This window comes from Ursus americanus, chromosome 12 (genome assembly GCF_024610735.1).
Source record: "Ursus americanus isolate L20-20 chromosome 12, mUrsAme1.1.p, whole genome shotgun sequence".
In the NCBI taxonomy this organism is placed as follows: domain Eukaryota; kingdom Metazoa; phylum Chordata; class Mammalia; order Carnivora; family Ursidae; genus Ursus; species Ursus americanus.
In genome coordinates, this window is record NC_142138.1 from 69,269,949 (window position 1) to 69,293,563 (window position 23,615).

Consider the following 23,615-nt stretch of genomic DNA (forward strand, 5'->3'; position numbering starts at 1 on the left):
AAATGTCCTTTCTATGGTATTTGACCTTTGAAATGATAATCTGGAGGAAGGAATATGTGCCTGTGATAGGAGTAGAAAAGAGAGTGTAAAATCATGAAATATTCTGTCTCCTTTGCCCCGTCATCCTCTTCTTTTCTGTGTTTTCCTAAAAGAACAAGTCTGTTCTAATATTCCTTATGATGCTGTGGTCATTCTAAGCCTTTGTCGGATCCAACAAAGGAAAAGGGAAAGATGGGCTACCTGTTGTTCTGTTCTTTTCTTCCTTCCTTCCTTCCTTCCTTCCTTCCTTCCTTCCTTCCTTTCTTTCTTTCTCTTTCTTTCTTTCTTTCTTTCTTTCTTTCTTTCTTTCTTTCTTTCTTTCTTTCTTTCTTTCTTTCTTTAAGATTTTACTTATTTATTTGACAGAGAGAGAGAGAGAGACAGCCAGCGAGAGAGGGAACACAAGCAGGGGGAGTGGGAGAGGGAGAAGCAGGCTCCCAGCAGAGGAGCCTGATGTGGGGCTCGATCCCAGAACGCCGGGATCACGCCCTGAGCTGAAGGCAGATGCTTAACAACTGAGCCACCCAGGCGCCCCTGTTTCTTTTTTTTCTTTAAATTACAGCTTTATTGAGTATACCTGATGTATGATAAACACATATTTAGAGTATATAATTTCATGGGTTTTGACATATGTATACCCATGAAATTGCTGCCACAATCAAGTTGATGAACATGTTGCTCCCAAATTTCCTCATGTTCTTTTGTAAGCCATCCCTCCCTCCTTTCACCTATTGCCAAGCAACCATTGATCTCCTTTCTGTCACTCTATATTAGTTTACATTTTCTAAAATTTTATAAAAATGGGAGCAGCCAGTATATACTCTTTTTGTTGTTTGGCTTCTTTTGCTTGCGTGATTATTTTGAGATTCATTTTTAAAAACTGGTTGTACCATTTTACATTCCCACCAGCAGCTTGTAAGAGCTCCACTTCTTCCAACACTCAATATGGTCAGTCTTTTTCAAGTTAGCCATTGTAGTGGTTGTGTAGTGTTTTCTCATTGTGACTAATTTGATTTGCATTTCCCTAATGACTAATAATGTTGAGCATGTTTTCCATGTGCTTATTATGAGCTACCCATTTTTTTTAAGATTTTATTTTTATTTACTCGACAGACATAGAGACAGCCAGCGAGAGAGGGAACACAAGCAGGGGGAGTGGGAGAGGAAGAAGCAGGCTCATAGCAGAGGAGCCTGACGTGGGGCTCGATCCCAGATCGCCGGGATCACGCCCTGAGCCGAAGGCAGACGCTTAACCGCTATGCCACCCAGGCGCCCCTGAGCTACCCATTTTTCAATACTCCGCTGGTAATAGGGCTAACCTAAAGTTTGGGCAAAAGAAACAGTATTACATGACAGGTACCATAGAAGACTCTCATTCACCAATTGGCCATAAAATTCTTAACTGACTTGAAATTCCCACATCTGAGGGATAAAGTTACTCTTTTGAGTTAGGAGAACCAATATAAGGAGCAGTTAAGAAGGTAGCCTCTTGTGTGGAGGCGGCCACGGCCACAGCTCCACTTCCTTGCTGACCTCTACAGCCAGAATCTTCAATGGCTCTCTGTTTCCCCGACAACACAGTGTAATGATTAAGAGTTAAGGCTCCGGAGCCCGACTGCCTGGGTTCAACAATTATTGTCAATTAATGAATTAATTACTGTTCAACCGTTTATGTGGTGTGTGATTGTGAGCAAGTTGCTTAATCTTGCCCTACCTCAATTTCTTTGTATAAAAGTGAAGATGAGACTATTATCTTCCTTAGAGAGTTGTGAAAATTAAATGAATTCATATATTAAAAATGTTTAGAACATTACCTGGTAGGTTTTAAGCTCTCAATAAATGTTAGCCATTAATTTAAACTCCTTGGACCCACTTCCAATGTGCCTCATAATTTGGCCTCTGCCCATCTTCCATTCCATTACTTCCGATCTACTTCATTTGAGTTTTGCTGGTTTCCTCACTGAAGAATGAATCGATGCACAACTCCAGATGGTTTCCATTGCCCTAGAAGGCCCTTAACAATTCAAATCCTACCCAGTCTTCAAAGATCACTTCAAATCCCATCTCTTCTATTACCTCTTATTGTTACTTCTTTAGTTCTCATCAGCTATCTTCCCATCTGAATTCATAGCACCACAGAATTTAGGAAATACTTGTATACTCATCACTCCTTCACGTGAATCAGTTTTGCCTCCCTAGCAGCCTGTAAACATCTTGAGGGCAGAAGTAATATCTGATACTTCCGAGCCCTCTTTCAGAGGAGTGATTCCTTGTCTTTACTCCATTTCAAGCATCTGTAAAGAGTCAACATAGGCAACAGAAGAGGATGTGAAGAATTCATAGTTTTAATAACAGATTAGTTAGGGGTGAGGATGTTAGCTTCTTTCCTATCTGTGCCATTCTCCGCAGGCAGAGTTTCTCTTCTGCTAAGATCCAGACAACCCCTGTTTCATTTCTGAACCAAGAAAGAACACATTAAGACTCCATCCTTAATCATTTCCTCCTCTTTCCATCTTCCAAGAGAAAATATTGTTAGATTTTTAAATCGCTCATAGGTAATGATCATGTCTTCCTCTCTCAATTCTTTCCTCTTAAAAGTCTCAACCCTTAAGTTTCCTACTGGTTATCAAGACCCCTATCACCTCTAAGTTTACTGGGGTGCTTTCAGGAGTAGATGGACTAGAACAATCGTTTATCATAACTGGGACTGGGAAAGTAGACAAAGAGCCCCTATAGAGGTCTAGATGGCAGAAGCTTTGTCCGGGATCTTTATTCTGTCATCATTTCAGTCCTGGACTGCAGCCTTATCTGACTCTGGTTAAATGTCATTATTTCATGTGTCTTCTAGTTCCCACTGTTTTCTTCAGTGATTCTTCATGTTCTTTCCTGCCTGTCTCTATCCCCTGATCATGTCAAACCAGTCAAGGGGTTGCTGGCCTAGTCACTGAATGCAAAGCCACGGAACAAAGAGCCCAGACATGAGTGGGGCCAGGAGGGCTCCTGAGGAAAGAGGAACCCCAGCATCCGTGGGGAAGAGGTGCAGCTTTTCTAAGTCTGGCAGGAAAGCTCGGGCATCCTCCAAAGCTGCCTGAGCTGCCACAGTGAAGTTGGGGTCACCAGAGATCAAAACATCAAAGACACAGGAGTGAAAGTAAGCGTCTTCAACTGGCAGCCCTTCCTTGCACAGCTGTTTGGCAGTATCAATGGTTATAGCTCCCCGACGACTGCGTTCTGAGCGAGAGAGTCGCTGACTTGGGGGGCACCCCCCGACACAGAGCTGCAGGTCCTGCTCAGCCGAGAAGGCCCTGGCCACATCCTCTGCTACCTTGATGGAGAAGGAGAGCTGCCCAGCCGTCTGCCGAATGATTATAGTTGTGCCGATATAGGCAGCTCGGATCTCCACGTGATTCCCAGGGTTAGCAGTTCGAACGGACAAACTTGAGCCCCCAGGTCGGTCACCTCCATTGATAGAACCATCTTCAAAGGCTGCCGGAAGATTGTCCACCTCAGCCTGGTAGACCTTCTGATCAATGCATTCCTGCATGTTCTTAAATATAATGGTGAGCTGTGAGGGCAAGAGGGAAAATAGTTCATTTTGGGCTCAGTGCTTTGTCCCCTTACCGCAGTCAGGCCTCACACACAGTCAGGGATCTGATCTGGGCAGAGGCTCCAGGCTGACCGAGGCCTTCCCTCACTCTGGTCTCTTCTCCTGCGCTCTAGTATTGCCCCGTCCTGCTCAACCCCTCCCTCTCCTTTTTGGACTCAACCTCAGCAATTCACAGGAGAAAGAAAAGTTTCCCTTCTGTAACTCCTCAACCTAGGGCTCCTCAGCTCTCCTCTCAACGTTTTCTTGTGTTTTCTGCATTTGAGTACAATTTCCAGCGAGGGAAAGTGACTCCAGGAGCAAGTGCTTGGTGGGGGGGGCGTGGCGGGAGATGCGGGAACAGTCGAGGAGAAAAGGGAATGGCGATCGTGGCTGTGGAACAATGGGGATGGGAGGGAGTGGTACCGTGGGGCGACCGTGAGAGGGTCGGGAGGAGCTGCTGAGTCCCTGACCTTCCGGGTGGCGGTGGCGTTGGCCCCCGATGCCACGGGGGAGCTGGTGGCCTGGACATAAAGGAAGTCATTATCCAGCAGGGGCCAAGCTCCTTGGACACGGCACGTGTGAAAGTGGTGGTGGAAGCTGCGCACGTGGGGGTCCCCGAAGGAGGCGCAATGCAGGAAGCCCGGAGGACGACCGTGCAGCCGGGAAAACTGGCCTTCATAGTCACAGGGGTCTGGGGCTGGGGGGCCGGAGGAGCCGACAGGGCCTGAGCCTGGAAGGGCGGGGCCGCGGGGCGGGGGAGGGGCCGTGGGGCCCTGGCGGGAGCAGTTGTGCTGGATCATCAGGTCTTCGATGCCGTGCACCGCCGAGTGGAAGGCCAGGTCCCCGCGGCAGGTGCGGGCGGTACGCCGGGTGCAGAGAGCGTAGGAGCGGAGGGCTCGACAGAGGCCGCCGGAGCCCACTCCGCCCCGGCCCCCTCCTGCTGCTCCCGCTGCTCCGCCTCGAAGCGCTCCCGGCGAAGCCCCCGCTCTCAGGCTCAGGGTGGACGACACGTACTCAGCATTGCAGCGGAGGATCTTGCATTGAGAATGAGCTGAGGACAAAGGGAAAGGATGTGAGATGGCGCCTGGAACCCGCTTAACTCTCCTAAATCTGACGGAGGGGATTTCAGGGGCTCCTAAAACCCAGCTGATCCCGAGTTCCAGTCCTGTCCCTGGTCCCCAGCCCCCAGCACCCTAGTTCTGTGTTCACTCGGTCTGGCTAAAAGTGTGTAAGGCCGCTAGATCTCTCCCTGTGGATCAAGCGCTTTTCCAGTGCCCTTCCCCAAGGCGAATGGGAAATAAAACTTATCTGTTTGGGAGTCAGGCGAGTGACTGGCACTCCCCAGCACCCAGCCCTTCTCCTCACACATGCTCACTTGACCACCCTTGCACAGCAGAGGACCCTCTAGGTTCCCCAGCCCTTCCCTAGCCCTTCCTTACCATGTCCACAGAGGAGCAGCAGGAGGGTGAGAGTGCTTAGAGCTGGGGGGCTGCTATGGGGGGGCCGGCCTGGATCCCCCATACCTATCCGGCCAGTTCCCCCCAGGCTCCGGCTCTTTCCAGCTGATGACCCTCCTACCTAGTGAATTTTGACCGGACCTCCTGTAAGGGACTGAAAAAAGAAAGTCAGCTGGGCACGGGGAGAGAGAAGAGTTGAAGATCATTCAGGATGATGTGAAGAGAATCTAGGAAAATCAGGAAAAGGATGAGCGGTCAGGAGCTTGGGGAGAATAAGGCTCCCCAAACTGTAAGTGTGGCTGTTGAGCCCCTGTGCCCTGCTCTTGTGGCCATTTTCTGGGCCCTTATGCAATACCCGGAGGTGGGGGTGGAAGGAAAGTTGACTACACCAGGCGGGGCCGGGGGAGCAGAGTCCACTGTATTGCCCCATCCTGAGCTACCAAACAGCAGAAATGTCAGAAAAGGAGGGGTCGTGGCAATGGGTCAGACCCCAATCATCTCAGTGGGTTCCTCAATAGAATTCGGATCTGAAAATACTTCAGAAACATACCTCTTATTTGCCCCTCCCCATCCAGAGGGGACACCCTCCAGGGGTCATTCATTTCTCTTTCTCCTTTGTGTCTCCTTTGTGAATTTTTAGCCAGAAGGAGTGAGGGTGGAATACCCACTGCCTCTCTAGAATATGAGTATTCAGATGAAGAGGGACGGAGAGCTGGGATTATCATCTCCCTCTCTCACGGAATAATGCAATGCTAACCAAGCCTGCCAATCAGTATTTGTTTGTGCCGGGTCTAAAGTTCTTGTATTTCTTTTTTCCGAATCTGACTGAAGAACCACTCTTTTCATCTTCCATTTGCAAATTCGGAAGTTCTCAGTCTTTTGATTAGGATAGGCCTTGGGGAGGAGCTAAGTCCCTCCTGCCAAACTCCCTTTTCTTGAGGTAAGGATATGAGTGGGGTTTGAGTCATGCAGGAGGGAGATTAGGGTGGCGACACTAGAGTGTGGGGATAAACAATTTACAACGAGGAGTAGCCCCCACCGTTGGAAGCCCAATGTGAAGGGCACTGCTGACCAGGGGCAGGGTAGAAGGGAACCAGTGACTAAGCATCTAAGGCGAAATTTGGCCTTGGTGAGAAAACCACAGAATAGGGGATATGGGAAACTCCTAATACTGCATCAGAAGTTTGAGGCAACAGGGTAAGGAGAGAGCTAAAGCGGCCAGAGGAGAGATGGAGGATTAAACTTCAAGAGGCCGGTGGCCGGCAGCCAGAGAGAAGTAAGACAGGAGAAACGGAGATGGGGCACCTGCGTATGAAAGAGATCCTAGCTTTGGACCAGAGACATTCAAGTAGGTGTCGTAATTTTCTGAAAGTCTAACTTCATTCCAAAAGCTTATTAAAGGAATTGCAATTTCATTTTGACTTACTGTTTCCAGAGGTCAAACATTACTCTGATATCCAATTCTCCAGCCATGACTGCCTACTCTGTCGGTCAGCTCCAGCCAGGGGATCCCCCGTCTCTTTCTCCATGTCTCCCCCAGGTCCCCACACCGGCTGCAATCTCACTGAGGTCAGGCAACCAGAGAAGGTTTGGTGTGGGGGGAAGGGGGAGTAAATGGCTGGCCAGAGTACTGGACAGCTGAGCGGGGGGGGGGGGGGGGGAGGTGGCTACTGAGTTGACTGTTTTAAAAATAGCTAAGTCCAAAATTCCAGGAACATTAGTGGGGGTAGGGTGTGGGTGGGGGGAGTGGGGAGGGTAAGAGGATTAGAAAGAATATGGAGTATAGGGTGCCAAGTGGGGAAGGGGGGGCAGAAATATCATAGGCAAGTCAGATATCCACTTCCAGGTTATGTGACTCTAGTCACTGCCTACTCCAGGCAGCCCTCCAGCATTCTCAGTAATGAGCTTCCAACCTTTAAAAACTACAGTGGGTAATCACATAGCTTTCTTTCACCACCCTCACCCCTGCTATATTGAATATTGCATTTAGTTTCTCCTGAGCACATCTAGGAGGTAGCTGACTTCAAATAAGGTCCATAGCAGAGGTAGTTCACAGCCCCTCCCCCATCTTTGCAGACTATTTCAGAAGGACTAGAAAAGCCAGCTGTCCAGAGAAGAAATCTGAGCTCTGAGTTGCTTAGGACAAGGGTTTGTTTCAGTCCTCCAGCCCGGATCCTTGCAGCTGTCTATCCCCCTACCTCCTCCATTTCATTCCCTTAGTTTATACAGCAATTCCTCTTCCTTCCCTCTCACCAACTCACACACGAAATATAAGCTTCTGAGTTGTTAGAGGAGGAGGCTAGCAGAAGCAAAGAAGTGGAGGAGGACTAGAGATAGAGTTTTTTGAAGGTTACTAATCCACAAGGGAGGGGGACTCGGAGAAATAAACTGAGAAAAAAAGAAATTCAGAAAGATACTTTTGTGGAGTAACATAATCTTGTGACCTTTTAAGATCTTGCAGCCGAACAATTTAGCCATGTCATATTTTTGCAGCCATAGGCATCTGGGATCATCATCTCTTATACTTGCCAAGCGAAGTGAATACAAAGGCTGATTCCAAATAGTATCACTAAGGCGTTTGATTAATTGGCTTTGCATTTAATTCAGAATCTAGAGGTCTACATAGTACTCTTCTCTTTATTATGCATATGTTTCTGAAAAATTTAGATTTCTCTCAGCGACATGAGTCCATAGCACAAGGATTTTATCACAAAAATATAAAAGGCCAACCAAACTATTCAAGTGACTTTAAAACACAGTAATTTAACTATGACATCCCAAGTGGGATATACTCTAAGGACAAAAAGAAATGCAAAAATACTTTCAAGTAGTCATATTGTTGGTGGTAATGGTGGTATTGTTATTGTGCACCTATCATGGGTGTATTACAGAATAAAACAAATAAATATTAACGCTAGTGTCTTTGTGAACCAGGATTTTTGGTGTAGAATAAAGAGATACAGATTTATGATCGATGAAGTTAAATAAAAACTCTGTAATTCTGACTTAAATTGGAAATATAACTGTGAGCTAGAGGCATATTTTATCCTAAAACATTTCCTGGCTTTATTCTGAAAAGGCCTGGAAACAATAACACAGTAGCAGTGACACCACTACATCCAAACTGGGCTTTCTAAACACCCATTTCCCACTGAAAGGAGCTCCTTAGAGAAATGGCTGATTTCAGGCATAGGTCAGGAATTGTCCAAGATAAGCAAGGAAGCCTTCAAAAACTATTAGGATTGTATCAAAAGGACTCAGAAGCAACTAGAACAGTTCACACTGGCCAAAGATGAGACAATTTAAGGGTCAAAATGGGTATTATTTGCATATTTGACATGTTCAACTATCGTATTTGTATCAACTATGTTTAAATCTATGAGTTTCCAACAATACTTAAAAATACAAACTCATTATTGAAGAATGCTAGGGGATCAACACATTATTTTGAAAGCTGCTAGTAATTGGAAAGAATCAAGCATTTATCCTGTTTTTCCTGTGGGAATTCAAGATGAGGAGGAAATTTATAGAAGTTTTCCAGCAGATAAATGAAGAAGAAATGGCATAATTAGAAAATCAACATTTATAACTCCTAATGAATTGATGTGTCTAGGCAACGATCAATAACGGCTGTTATCCGTCATGAAATGAGAGACAGACGTTGTGTCCCCCTGATCACAGGTGGATTACAAATTGCACCTATTGAAGGAGGCCTGCAGAAAAGCCCTTTCAGTCTAAGTCTGACTTAGTGCAGAGCTAACTACTAATTTACAGGAAATACAGGAGACATCAAATGCCACCTCAGAGGCGCAAATCCGGATTGTGGGAATACTCTAAGGACAAAACGACTGGGGCTTTTCAACTAATTGAAGAAGAAGAAAATGGAGGGAACTTATTCATTAATAGAGACTCAAGAGACATCAAACAGCTGCAGAGTATGGATTTTGTTGGATTCTAATCCAAGAAAACAAACAAAAATTATGAGACAGCTGGGGAAATTTGAATGTGAACGAACAGTTCATGAATACTTAATGATTTATAAAGTTGTCGGTGTGATAAGTGGTACTTTTTAAAAAGCAAGCGCTTCTCTTTTATAGATGCATCTTGAAATATCTGCAGATGACATGATGTGATAGCTGGAATGCTTATAGGTTGGGAAGAAGTGATGAAGATTGAACCATGAGTTGAAAATTGTTCAAACTGGGTGACAGAATCTCAGGTATTCATTACCCTAGCCTCTTTTTGTAAATGTTTGAAATTTTCCATAACGAAATTAAAGTCAGAAATTATCTGTGAGCTCTTTGAGTGTGTGTGTGTGTGTGTGTGTGTGTGTGTGTGTGTATTTGACCATCATCCTTGTCAAAGCCTATTGACCAAACACCACCCGGAACAAATCTGTAGTCAAAAAAGTTGGGTTTAGAGAGAGCGGGACGTCTGGCTTGCGAGCAGGCGCCTTCGTTTCGCACACGACGAAAGAGCAATTTAAAAATGGGTGATGTTGAAAGAACAAGAAGGTTTTTGTTCGGAAGTGTGCCTAGTGCCATACCGTGGAGAAGGGAGGCAATCACAAGACTGGGCCAAACCTCCATGCTTTATTTGGGCGAAAGACAGGTCAGGCCCTATGATTTTCTTTTTCTTTTTTTTTTTAAGATTTTATTTATTTATTTTGACAGAGAGAGAGAACACAAGCAGGGGGAGTGGGAGAGGAAGAAGCAGGCTCCTAGCGGAGAATCCTGATGTGGGGCTCGATCCCAGAACGCAGGGATCACGCTCTGAGCCGAAGGCACACACTTAAGGACTGCGCCACCCAGGCGCCCCAGGCCCCTGGATTTTCTTACACGGATGCCAACAAGAACAAAGGCATCACCTGGGGAGAGGAGACACTGATGGAGTATTTGGAGAATCCCAAGAAGTACATTCCTGGAGCAAAAAATGATCTTCACTGGCATTAAGAACACAGGGGAAAGGGCGGACTTGATAGCTTATCTCAAAAAAGCTACTAAGGAGAAATAATTGGCCATTGCCTTATTTATTGAAAAACAAAAATGTCTCAGGACTTTTTTTTGTGTATCATATTTAAATTAATCTCATACACCAGAATTCAGATCACGAATGGCTGATAGAATGTTTCTTTTAGGCAGTTCGGACTGAAATAAGTTTGGCTTGTGGTGAAATGAACTTTTGGAACTTTGAGAGTAATTCTGGTTCCACAAGTGCTGTCACCGTTTTCCCCTCTAAAACTATGATTGGAGTTCATTAGTAATGTGCAGCTTTTCACAGAGATGGTAACTGCCACCCCTAAACTTATAGGAGACCGGTTTTGTATTTAGATTTCTATAACTGGTTATATTAATATGTTTAAATGCTGAAGAAATCCGTGCAGTGTCTCAGAACAGCAAGACTCAGCTGTGTTTCACGTCGTGTTCGTTAGCCTGTTAAAGGTAAGGGTTGAAGATAAGCTGACAGTGTCCACTTTATCTTTTTGGTCTTAACTATGCCAATTTATTTTTTTTTTAATGAAATTTTATTATATTATGTTAGTCACCATACAGTACATCCCCGGTTTCCGATGCAAGGCTCGATGATTCATTAGTTGTGTATAACACCCAGTGCACCATGCAATACGTGCCCTCCTTACCACCCATCACCGGTCTATCCCATTCCCCCACCCCCCTCCCCTCTGAGACCCTCAGTTTGTTTCTCATAGTCCATAGTCTCTCATGTTTCATTCCCCCTTCTGATTACCCCCCCTTTCTTTATCCCTTTCTTCCCCTACCGATCTTCCTAGTTCTTATGTTCCATAGATGAGAGAAATCATATGATAGTTGTCTTTCTCTGCTTGACTTATTTCACTTAGCATTATCTCCTCCAGTGCTGTCCATGTTGTAGCAAATGTTGAGAACTCGTTCTTTCTGATAGCTGAGTAATATTCCATCGTATATATGGACCACAACTTCTTAATCCAGTCATCTGTTGAAGGGCATCTCGGCTCCTTCCACAATTTAGCTATTGTGGACATTGCTGCTATAAACATTGGGGTGCATATGGCCCTTCTCTTCACTACGTCTGTATCTTTGGGGTAAATACCCAGTAGTGCAATGGCTGGATCATAGGGTAGCTCAATTTTTAACTTTTTAAGGGACCTCCACACTGTTTTCCAGAGTGGCTGTACCAACTTGCATTCCCACCAACAATGTAGGAGGGATCCCCTTTCTCCACATCCTCTCCAACAATTGCTGTTTCTTGCCTTGTCTATTTTTGCCATTCTAACTGGCGTAAGGTGGTATCTCAGTGTGGTTTTGATTTGAATTTCCTTGATGGCTAATGATTTTGAACATTTTTTCATGTGTCTGTTAGCCATTTGTATGTCTTCATGGGAAAAGTGTCTGTTCATATCTTCTGCCCATTTTTTGATTTGTTTATTTGTTTCTCGTGTATTGAGTTTGAGAAGTTCTTTGTAGATCTTGGATACCAGTCCTTTATCTGTAGTGTCATTTGCAAATATATTCTCCCATTCCGTGGGCTGCCTCTTAGTTTTTCTGACTGTTTCCTTGGATGTGCAGAAACTTTTAATCTTGATGAAGTCCCATAAGTTCATTTTATCTTTTGTTTCTCTTGCCTTTGGGGATGTGTCATGAAAAAGGTTGCTTTGGCCGATGTCGTAGAGGTTGTTGCCTATGTTCTCCTCTAGAATTTTGATGGATTCCTGTCTCACATCGAGGTCTTTCATCCATTTGGAGTTTATTTTTGTGTATGGTGTGAGATAGTGGTCAAGTTTCATTCTCTTGCATGTAGCTGTCCAATTTTCCCAGCACCATTTATTGAAGAGACTGTCTTTTTCCCACCGGATGTTTTTTCCTGCTTTATCAAATATTAGTTGCCCAAAGAGCCGAGGGTCCATTTCTGGGCTCTCTATTCTGTTCCATTGGTCTATGTGTCTGTTTTTGTGCCAGTACCATGCTGTCTTTGTGATCACAGCTTTGTAGTACAGCTCGAAATCTGGCATTGTGATGCCACCAGCTTTGTTTTTCCTTTTCAACAGTTCCTTGGCGATTCGGGGCCTTTTCTGTTTCCATACAAATTTAAGGACTGTTTGTTCCAGTTCTTTGAAAAATGTCCTTGGTATTTTGATCGGGATAGCATTGAAAGTGTAGATTGCTCTGGGTAGCATGGACATTTTAACTATGTTAATTCTTCCGATCCATGAGCATGGAATATCTTTCCATCTTTTTATGTCTTCCTCAATGTCTTTCAAGAGTGATTTATAGTTTCTAGAATATAGGTCCTTTACGTCTCTGGTTAAGTTAATTCCAAGGTAACGTATGGTTTTTGGTGCTATTGTAAATGGGATGGATTCCCTAATTTCTCTTTCTTCAGTCTCGTTATTCGTGTATAGAAATGCAACTGATTTCTGAGCATTTATTTTGTATCCTGCCACGTTACTGAATTGCTCTATAACTTCTAATAGTTTGGGAGTGGCTTCTTTTGGGTTTTCCATATAGAGTATCATGTCATCTGCAAAGAGAGACATTTTGACTTCTTCTTTGCCAATTTGAATACCTTTGATCCCTTTTTGTCGTCTGATTGCTGTTGCAAGGACTTCTAGTACTATGTTGAATAATAGTGGCGAGAGTGGGCATCCTTGTCGAGTTCCTGATCTTAAGGGAAAGGCTTCCAGCTTTTCCCCATTGAGAATAATATTTGCAGTAGGCTTTTCATAGATGGCTTTTATGAGATTGAGAAATGTACCTTCTATTCCTACACTCTGAAGGGTTTTAATCAGGAAAGGATGCTGTATTTTGTCAAATGCTTTTTCGGCATCGATTGAGAGGATCATATGGTTCCTGAGTCTTTTCTTGTTGATATGATCTATCACGCTGATTGATTTGCGAATATTGAACCACGCTTGCATCCCAGGTATGAATCCCACTTGATCGTGATGGATAATCCTTTTAATGTACTGTTGGATTCTATTAGCAAGTATCTTGTTGAGGATTTTGGCGTCCATATTCATTAGGGAAATCGGTCTGTAATTCTCCTTTTTAAGGGGGTCTTTGCCTGGTTTGGGGATCAAGGTAATATTGGCCTCATAAAATGAGTTTGGTAGCTTTCCTTCTGTTTCTATTTTTGAAATAGCTTTAGGAGAATAGGTATTATTTCTTCTTTGAATGTTTGGTAGAATTCCCCAGGAAAACCGTCCGGGCCTGGAGTTTTGTTATTTGGAAGGTTGTTTATCACTGACTCAATTTCTTCATAATTAATTGGCCTGTTTAAGGAATCAATTTCTTCCAGTTTCAATCTTGGTAGTTTATAGGTTTCCAGGAAGGATTCCATCTCTTCCAGATTGCTTAGTTTATTGGCATATAGCTGTTGATAAAAATTTCTAATAATCTTTCCAATTTCAATGGTGCTCGTCGTGACCTCTCCTTTTTCATTCATAATTTTAATAATCTGGGTCCTTTCTCTTTTCTTTTGGATAAGTCTTGCCAGGGGTCTGTCAATTTTATTGATTCTCTCAAAGAACCAGCTTCTAGTCCTGTTGATTTGCTCTACTGTACTTCTGGTTTCTGCTTGATTGATTTCAGCTCTAATTTTGGTCAACTGCTTCCTCGTGCGTGGATTAGGCCTGTCCCTCTGTTGCTGTTCCAGCTTCTTGAGGTGAGAATATAAAAACTGCATTTTAGATTTTTCTATTCTTTTGAGTGAGGCTTGGATGGCTATGTATTTCCCCCTTAGGACTGCCTTTGCAGTATCCCATAGGTTTTGGACTGTTGTATTTTCATTCTCATTGGTCTCCATAAATTGTTTAATTTGATTTTTGATTTCCTGGTTTATCGAGTCATTCCTGAGCAGTATGGTTCTTAGTCTCCAAGTGTTTGAGTTTCTTCCAAATTTTTCCTTGTGGTTGAGTTCCAATTTCAGAGCGTTGTGGTCTGAGAATATGCAGGGGATAATTTAAATCTTGTGGTATCGGTTGAGACCTGTTTTGTGTCCCAGAACATGGTCTATTCTTGAGAATGTTCCATGGGCATTAGAATAGAATGAGTATTCTTTGGTTCTGGGGTGTAGTGTTCTATATATATCTATGAGGTCCAACTCGTCGAGTATGGCATTCAAAGCCTTTGATTCTTTGCTTAGTCTTTGCCAGGGTGTTCTGTCTATTTCTGATAGTGGAGTGTTGAGGTCCCCTACTATTAATGTATTTTTATTTATATGTCTCTTTATTCTGGTTAAGAGTTGGCTTGTGTATCTTGCTGCTCCCCTGTTGGGGGCATATATATTTATAATTGTCATATCCACTTGTTGAATACTTCCCTTAAGAATAATATAGTGCCCTTCTGCGTCTCTAACTATAGTCTGTAGTTTAAAATCCAGTTTATCTGATATGAGAATTGCTACCCCAGCTTTCTTTTGAGGTCCATTTGCGTGAAAGATGGTACTCCATCCCCTTACTCTCAGTCTGAATGCATCTTTGGGCTTGAAATGAGTCTCTTGTAGACAGCAAATGGATGGGTCATTTCTTTTTATCCAATCTGCCACCCTGTGGCGTTTTATGGGATGGTTTAAACCATTTACATTAAGACTGATTACTGAGAGATATGATTTTAATGTTGCCATGTTGCCAGTAAAGTCTTTGTTTGTATTGGCTGTGACTTTCTGTTCTGTATCACTCTTGGGGCCTTTTTACTTTTATAGAACCCCCCGTAATATCTCCTGTAGGGCTGGTTTCGTGGTTACAAAATTGGTTAGTGACTGGCGATTCTGAAATGTCTTTATTTCTCCATCAATTCTGAATGACAGCCTTGCTGGATAAAGGATCCTTGGCTGCATGTTTTTCTCTGACAGAGCTTTAAATATGCTCCCCCAACCCTTTCTCTCATTCCAGGTCTGTGTAGACAGGTCTGACGTAATTCTGATGCTTTTGCCTTGGTACGTGAGAAATTTCTTTGCCCTGGCCGCTTTTAATACTGTATCCTTGCATCTAATATTTGCGAAATGCACTATGACGTGACGTGGCGTAGGTTTGTCATGGTTGAGCTTGGGAGGGGTCCTCTCTGCCTCTTGGACACGAATGTTTGTTTCCCTTGCTAGATTAGGGAAGTTTTCAGCTACAATTTGTTCAAATATCTCTTCTAGACCTCTGTTTTTCTCCACCCCCTCGGGGATGCCGATGATTCTAACATTGGATCGTTTCATTGAGTCAGTAATCTCCCGTAACCTACATTCGTGGGCGTGGATTTTTTTAAGACCATCTTCTATTTTCATTTTTTCCTCTGTTAACCCATCCTCCAATTCACTAACCCGTTCCTCTGCTTCTGCGACCCTGGCCGTCAGAGCCTCTAGTTTTGCCTGCATTTGGCTCATAGAATTTTTAATTTCTGTCAGATTCGCTCTCATTTCTGTCCTTAGGGATTCTATATTCTCAGTAACCTTTTCGTTAATAGTTTTTTCAATTCTACTCATCATTTTGACCATCGTTACTCCGAATTCCATTTCTGATAATTTGGTTACATCCATATCCATTATTTCTGTGGCAGAGGCCACAGACTCACTGTCTTTTCTTTGCTGGGGGGGGCTTCTCCTTCTTGTCATTCTGATGAAGAGAGGTTGCGGGGTTTCCAGAGCCCAAATTATTGACTGGGTCCCAGGCCGTGCCCCTTGTTTTATAGGGATCTTAGGGATGTGGGCTTCTTCTTTAAAGATTTTATTTATTTATTTATGTGGCAGCCACCCAGCGAGAGAGGGAACAGAAGCAGGGGAGTGGGAGAGGAAGAAGCAGGCTCCCAGCGGAGGAGCCCGATGAGGGACTCCTTTCCGGAACGCCGGGATCACGCCCTAAGCCGAAGGCAGGCGCTCAATGACTGCGCCACCCAGGCGCCCGGGTTGTGGGCTTCTTGATTTTTCGGCCTGCCTTCTGTGTTCTGGGGGAGGGGCCTGCCGCGCCGATACTCAGGCAGCCCTGTTTGGATAGAGTCTCCGTGTCCCCTGCGAGGGGGGATGGGGATGGGCACTCCCTGAGCCGGTATTTCCAGGCTTTTGTTCTCTGGCGGCTTTCCCTGGCGGTTTGCTGTGCCTCTTCTGAGAGTCAGAGCAGCAGCGGCCAAATTTCAGCTTCTGTCACAGAACAGAAGGATTGCGGCCCGTTCTCCACTGATGTTCTGGCCACTTTAACTCTGTTTCTGTTGGTGCTGCTCAACCCTGCAGCGTCCCGGGATGTGCGCCCCACACCCGGAGTCCCAGCCCTCACTTCCAGGGCCGGCGCGTCTCTGTCCTTTGTGTTTCTAACGCCGCCAGCCGCCAGCCGCCCCGCGCGCTCCAGAGCCCCGGTCTCAGTCTGGATCCAGTGAGCGCACCGGGATTCCGGGGTTCCGCGAGATGCCTGGTGGCGCGCGCACCCGGCTCCCGGTCTCAGTCTGCTGTTTTGCGGGTGCCGACCACGAGCCCCGCCCGCTCCCCCGTGCAGGTGGCTGGCCGCTTCCCGGCACCCGAACGCGGCGGCTCCCTCCCCCTTCCGTTTATCTTCCGATATCTGTGCACAGTTTCATGGCTCCCCGCTTCGTACCTCAATACTCAGCGCTGGAGATGTTCATTTGTAGAGATCCAGATGCATCATCCTGTGTCTCAGGCTGGTTCCGTGTTTGTTTAGGCTGGTCTGGTACCTATCCAGCTCGACTCAGGGGACCGGCTGAAAACGGTGTCTCCTACTCCTCCGCCATCTTAACTCCTCAGGAATCTTAACTATGCCAATTTAATTGAAATTCCCTGCATCTAAAATGTTGCCTTTTGCTTAATGAAAGGCATTTTAGTATGGTTTATGTATAATGTTAAATAAAGAATACTTAACACTTAAAAAAAAAAGTGGGTTTATTTGGCTTGCTGCAGCGAGGAGAGAATGGCACAGTGGAATTATTTGAGGAGACTCTTCTAGAATTTGGGCCTGCTTTGGATACTTCTGAACTAGAGTTTAGCAGAACGAGGGCCAGTTTTGGATTGCATATTGTCAAGAAGCAGGAACATTTCAATGATTGGGTATCTAATTGGGAGGCAAAGCGATTGAACAGGGATTAGAACTGAAATTGGTTAAAACAACAAAAAAGCAGCAATTACTCATGTGAGTCAGAAAAGGGGATGTTTGCTCATTTTTGTGGTTGCAGAGTGGTCTTGTTTGTATTTTATTCCAAACTCAGTTGTGGTGTGGGTCTGATAAACTGAGAGATAATAATTAACAACCTTGGGGCGCCTGGGTGGCGCAGTCGTTAAGCGTCTGCCTTCGGCTCAGGGCGTGATCCCAGCATTCTGGGATCGAGCCCCACATCAGGCTCCTCCGTTAGGAGCCTGCTCTCCCTCTTCCACTCCCCCTGCTTGTGTTCCCTCTCTCGCTGGCTGTCTCTGTCAAATAAATAAATAAAATCTTTAAAAAAAAATTACCAACCTTGACTTCTATACTCAGCTTAAATATTATTCCAGAATTAAAAATAAGAAAAAAATGTCAAACAAAACAAGATCACCAATAAATCCACATCAAAGGAACTGTTAGAAAGATTTACTAGCAAGAATGATTTTGAGCAAAGAAGGATGAATTAAGATGGGAGAAGGAATGGTAAACAAAGAAATACATACGTGATTGAATCTAAACAAGCGAGTCATGTATTTTTAAAAATGACTGCCTCTGACAGTAAACACTATAATAACACATAAAACAGGATGGGACTTGTAATTAAAGCTGTTTGAGATTTTCATATTGTTTGGGAGGAATGTGTCAAAATTGATTCGCTTTATGCTTTAATTAATATTTAAATGCGTTGTAAGGGTGGGTATCAAAATAATAGAAAAAAATAGAGTGTATTATTTCTGAACAAAAAGAGGAGAAAAAGGACTTAAGAGAGCAAAACAAGACAAAAACTTGATTAATCCAGAAGAAGACAAAAAAGGAGAAAAAAAGAAAAGAAAAAATATAAATTAAAACATAATAATAATATCATAATCTAAATTTTAAAACCAGGTAATTCTCACTGCGCTATAGACATGACTTTGGAGAAGCGAAGGGTTGGAAGTAGAGTCCCCCACGCAGGACTCTGACTGTGGCCTTGAAACAATGAGAAGTAGTCAGTCTCGGATATATTCTGAAGGTAAAGCTACGGGACTTGCTGATGCTCAGATCTTGTTCTTGGGACTGATTTTTACTAGTTTTGACAATGCCTAATTTTTAAAGTAAATGAGATCATTTCTTTCATGAGTCTTTTCCTTGTAAGGCCTTAAGCTACTCTGTTTTCTGTAATTCCACGGCCCGTGATAGGAAAAGTTTCCCTGCTCTTCTAGAAGATGGTCACTAATTCTTTGTTGCACCACTCAGGATGATTCAGAGCATGGTTCAGTTTGTCTCGATCTTTCCCATCCCATTTACAGACACATCTCCTTTACCCCTTTGGGGTCACTTATATAATACTTTTAAGTTACTGCATGGTCCTTCAGTGAACTGGGGCTGTAAGGAAGCTGCACCAGGGAAGGTAGTGGAACCAGCGGGATAACAGCTACTAATTTGCATACTGTTTGTAATGGGATGAAAAATCCCACCTGCGGCCGGCTGAGAGATGAGCAGCCTTTGAAAGCATAGATAAGGTTAAGGAGATAAGGAGATAAGGAGAAGCACAGCAAGAGGATGTTATGTGGGTTTTAAAATAAATGAGAAGACTTAGAAATGGGTACAGAGAATTGTCATGAGACACATTAGAACGCACCTACCTGGTGCTCATCATAGGAGAAATACTTAATGATCGTTGAACATCTGTTGGGGCCACATGCTATGAGTGAACTGATGATAGCATTTCTAGTCCTTACCACAACCTGAAAGGCAAATTTTACCCCCATTTTATAGAAGCTGAAGTGCTCGGAGACCCTCTTGTCTAAGGTCGCCTACTTCAAGTTCAGATTTATCTGCCGCTGAAGTCAATACTCTGCATTATAGCATCTTCTATAGGCTTCCAGGTGGCTGAATTTAGATGGAGAAAAGGAAAAAACAAAAGATACAGATTTAGACACGATGCGAGACGTGAGAAAACAGTCCCTAGATCTTCAAATTAGAGTGCTGGCTGAGAGAATGAGCCCATCACTGAGGGTAAGGAGACGGCTGGCATCCAGCTTTTATATAGCTAAAGAGTTAAACAAAATTCTAATATATTTCAATACATTTAAACTATATTACCAAACCTCTAACTTCTACCAGTATGCTGAAAACGCAGAAGATAATCATTGGATAGCCTCTTTTATCTCGTGTCAAATGAAAGAAACAACAAGGAAACAAGATACTTTTTCAAAATTCATTCCGGACAAACTCAGTGATGGCCATTAGGTATTCAGTGGTTGTGGTAGAAGGGTCTACTTGAGAAGTTCACCATTTAAGAAATTTTGCCTTTTTTGGCAGCTTGATATATTTCCTTTTAAGAGGCAGTGAGATTTCCATAACAGCGACTCTGTTATTTTCTTTCTCTTTTTAACTGTTTTGAAGTTCAGAGGAAAATATAATGCTCAGTTAAGGTATTTAGATAAGCTTGGGTTTTTGTTATATATTTTGTCTTTTCTATAGCTTTTGAATTTTCTGTTTTTATGTTAGTTGTCGTTTGTTGTATTTGTTTTGGTTACATGTGAGGTGTTGCTTACCTTTTTGCAAGTCTCTTTAAACCACTGGTGGATAAATTAAAGTTAAAATAAAAACAAATCAAATATTTTTGGAAGTGTGAATTTAAATTTAAGCTAAATAAAAAGGCATTCATTTTTCATCGCTTGGAATTTTACCATTTTCCTCATTTGGGACTACTACATAAAGACATACTCTTTACTTTGTACCACCTTTACCTACACATTTGGTGTTTTTATCATTTCCTGGAAAGGTCAAGAAAGCAGTGCTTGTATTTCCCTGCATTAAGAAGAGAGTTCCAAAAGTAAAATGCTCCTAAAATCAAAGACTGCTGATGCAGTAGAAGATGGGTTTCTTTTAGTTGAATTTATTAGGGTGTTGGCAGTGTAAAATTATTTGGGATTGAGAGTTTATGAATCGATGGATCTTACTTTGGAGGACCACAAACTCCTTTTGAAAATCTAATGAGAGATATTAGCCCCGTCCTCAGAAAAATGTTCGAATATGTGCCTTGACATTTTAACTACAATTTCTTGAGGGTGCATATATCTCCTGCTAGAGGGTTGGAATAGACATGGCTCCTCTTCACTGTGAGAGCCCTGAATCCTGGCCAGCAGACCGCCAAGAAGCTCCCTCTTTACTATAGAGAGTGGTGAGAGCAAGGTAGACGCTTGCGTAAGGCTCTCAATACCCAGCTCAAAGCAGTGATAGAACCATAGGCAGATTCTGCTCTTCCCGCGTCAAGAGTGTTTCACGATGGCTTTGAAGTAGTTCTTTTCTGGCCATCAAGTAGTTCTGAAAAATACTTGAGTTGCTAAAGACTATCCATTACAATATATGCCCTTACATATTTACAGATTTAGTTTTGTTTATTTGGTTTACATTAATTTCTATCTTGAGGTCTTGTAGAGGGGAAAACTCTCTATTAACTATTCAGATAAAAACTCAATTCTGTCATGTTGCCATAAAATATTTTTATGCTTTATGTTTCCTTACCTTCAGGTGAAGAAATAGGCACACTATTAAAAAGACATTATTTTTTACGGTGGCCTTGATTATGTTTGTGGAGCCAGCCACCAGTGGCTCCTGGCCTCCTGGGAGCTACAGATCTTCTAACATCTGAAAAAAAGGATTATTCTCCTTATTGCGACGGTGAATGTGAGTAACTGGTAAGGGTAGAACAGAGGCAGTGAAAGTAACGAGAGAGAGAGATTAGGATTCATGGACACACATAATAAGGTGTGTCATGGGATCTTTTTTTCTTTTTTAGCCCATCCCCTGCCCACCTCCCCTCCAGCAACCTTCAGTTTTTTCTCTACAGTTCAGGGTCTTTTATGGTTTTCCCCTCTCTCTTCTTGCCCCTTCCCCTATGTTCATCTGTTTTGTTTCTTAAATTCCACATATGAGTGAAATCATATGGTATTTGTCTTTCTCTGACTGATTATTTCTCTTAGGATAATACACTCTAACTCCAATCATGTTATTGCAAATGGTAAGATTTCATCCTTTTTGATGGCTGAATAATATTCCACTATGTATATATATCACAACTTCTTTATCCATTCATTGGTCAGTGGACATTTGGGCTCTTTCTATAATACGGCTATTGTTGATAATGCTGCTATAAGCATCAGGGTGCATGTGCACCTTCGAATCAGTATTTTTGCAATTGCTGGGTCATAGGTTAGCTCTATTTTTAACTTTTTGAGGAACCTCTAAACTGTTTTCCAGAGTGGCTGCACTAGTTTGCATTTGCACCAGTGGTGCAAGAGGGTTCCCCTTTCTCTGCATCATCGCCAACATCTATTGTTTCCTGTGTTGTTAATTTTAGCCTTTCTGACAGGTGTGAGGTGGTATGTCATCATGGTTTTGATTTCTATGATGCTGAGTGATGTTGAGTGTCTTTTCATGTGTCTGTTCACCATCTGGATGTCTTTTTTGGGAAAATGTCTATTCATGTCTTCTAACCATTTCTAACCTGGATTATTTGCTTTTTGGGTGTTGTTTGATAAGTTCTTTATAGATTTTAGATACTAACCCTTTATCATATATGTCTTTTGCAAATATTTTCTCCTATTCCATCGGCTGCCTTTTAGTTTTGTTGATTGTTTCCTTCACTGTGCAGAAGCTCTTTATCTTGATGAAGTCCCAATAGTTCATTTTGCTTTTGTTTCCCTTGCCTCCCGAGACGTGTCTAGCAAGACATTGCTGTGGCCGAGGTCAAAGAGGTTACTGCCTGTGTTCTCCTCTAGGATTTTGATGGTTTCTGTCTCACATTTAGGTCTTTCATCCATTTTGAATTAATTTTTGTATATGGTATAAGAAAGTGGTCCAGTTTCAGGGCGCCTGGGTGGCACAGCGGTTAAGCGTCTGCCTTCGGCTCAGGGCATGATCCCGGCGTTATGGGATCGAGCCCCATATCAGGCTCCTCCACTGGGAGCCTGCTTCTTCCTCTCCCACTCCCCCTGCTTGTGTTCCCTCTCTCGCTGGCTGTCTCTATCTCTGTCAAATAAATAAATTTAAAAAAAAAAAATCTTAAAAAAAAAAAAAAAAGAAAGTGGTCCAGTTTCATTCTTTTGCATATTGCTCTCCAGTTTTCCCAACACCATTGGTTGAAAAGACTGTCTTTTTTCCATTGGATATTTTTTTTCTGCGTTGTCAAAGATTAGTTGACCATAGAGTTATGGGTCCATTTCTGGGTTTTCTATTCTGTTCCATTGATCTATGTGTCTGTCTTTGTGCCAGTACCATGCTGTCTTGATGATTACAGCTTTGTAATAGACCTTGAAGCCTGGAATCATGATGCCTCCAGTTTTGCTTTCCTTTTTCAAGATTGCTTTGGCTAGTTGGGGTCTTTTGTGGTTCCATACAAATTTTAGGAGTGTATGATGCTCTGCGATAAAGTGTCATGTGTATCTTGAGTGTAAAGTAACCCAAATCTTTTAGGCTTCCCTGCCTTCAGTGTTTCTCAGTGGGGGCTCTATTGACATTATGGGAGGGACAATTCTTTGTTTTGTGGAACTGTCCTGCCTAGTGCAGTACAGTTAGCATTCTTGTCTCCCCTCTCCTGCTAAGTGCTATTTGCATCCCTAGTCAGTGTAAATTTTTAAAGTACCCCTGCATATTTCCAAGGCCCCACCCCCACCCCAAAGATGATACCACTCTGGTTGAGGAAACCTTCTAGATATTCTCAATCCCGAGTGGTTTCACACTACCATGACCTAAACTGGCTCAGTAGAAGTGTTTTTACCTTATGGACCATCCTTGCTTTAGAAACAGGTTTGGGGTGTGTGTGTGTGTGTGTGTGTGTGTGTGTGTGTGTGTGTGCGCGCGCGCACACACACGCGCGCAGCTCAAGGACATGACCTTCCCAGCACTCTCACATAAGAGAGATGGTTGATTCCTTTTACTTGATATGCTTGGCTTCTCTCTGGAGCCTCCCAAGGACAGGACCACACAAACTTAACCCTCAACCCCTTTACCTGTAGAATTCGGATCTCAAAGCCATGCTTCCAGAGCTGTAGGGATTTCCTACACGCCAGTCCAAACAGAGCAGCTCTGCTTGGAGCTGTTTTACATTTTGGGATTTGGGGCGTGCTTTCATTAAGAAAAAAGAGTTCCATTGCTTAAATGGATTTAAAAAACAACAGATTATATGTTTCTAAGTATCTCTTTTGGTGCCAAGTCTTTATAATTACAGATCTTCTCCTGTCCCCTCATTTGAGCAGAACTTGGAAACTGAGTGGGCACCGGGGACATTTATACTGTTAAATTACTCAGCAGAATATCTCCTTCATGTCAGGCATTTTAGGCCTCTTGGATATAGACCATTGCAAGTTATCAGAGCCCAGGAGATACTACAGAGTGAGTTTTCAATCTGTGAATTACTACCTGTTTG

The 23,615-nt window shown here is 43.3% G+C and overlaps 1 protein-coding gene and 1 long non-coding RNA gene across 4 annotated transcripts; one reads left to right on the forward strand and one right to left on the reverse strand.

Annotated features, from left to right (window-relative positions):
* Positions 1–2,361: 2,361 nt before the first annotated feature.
* Positions 2,362–6,668, reverse strand: HJV (hemojuvelin BMP co-receptor). Of its 3 annotated transcripts, none has more exons than XM_045776254.2 (4): positions 6,509–6,668; positions 5,065–5,236; positions 4,096–4,676; positions 2,362–3,604 (listed from the first exon to the last, which is right to left on the reverse strand). In XM_045776254.2, exons 2-4 carry the CDS (start codon positions 5,144–5,146, stop codon positions 2,981–2,983), a joined length of 1,287 nt encoding a protein of 428 aa, XP_045632210.1. In that variant the 5' UTR covers positions 5,147–5,236; positions 6,509–6,668; the 3' UTR covers positions 2,362–2,980. The 3 variants fall into 3 exon arrangements, with proteins under 3 accessions (XP_045632210.1, XP_087722362.1, XP_045632213.1); XM_087866236.1 differs by having other exon boundaries at positions 5,065–5,254; XM_045776257.2 differs by lacking the exon at positions 5,065–5,236.
* Positions 6,017–10,609, forward strand: LOC123778692 (uncharacterized). The gene is made up of 3 exons (XR_006775991.2): positions 6,017–6,430; positions 9,180–9,301; positions 9,756–10,609. It is a non-coding gene; the product is annotated as an uncharacterized LOC123778692 (long non-coding RNA).
* Positions 10,610–23,615: the final 13,006 nt, after the last annotated feature.

What these genes read in the sequence shown, in the direction of transcription:
- HJV (XM_045776254.2), bottom strand. Translation starts at nt 5,146, where the DNA reads ATGGGGGATCCAGGCCGGCCCCCCCATAGCAGCCCCCCAGCTCTAAGC. An exon ending in GCTGCTCCTCTGTGGACATG is followed by an intron (nt 4,677 to 5,064) that starts GTAAGGAAGGGC and finishes CTTTGTCCTCAG; the next exon opens with CTCATTCTCAATGCAAGATC. An exon ending in ACGCCACCGCCACCCGGAAG is followed by an intron (nt 3,605 to 4,095) that starts GTCAGGGACTCA and finishes TTGCCCTCACAG; the next exon opens with CTCACCATTATATTTAAGAA.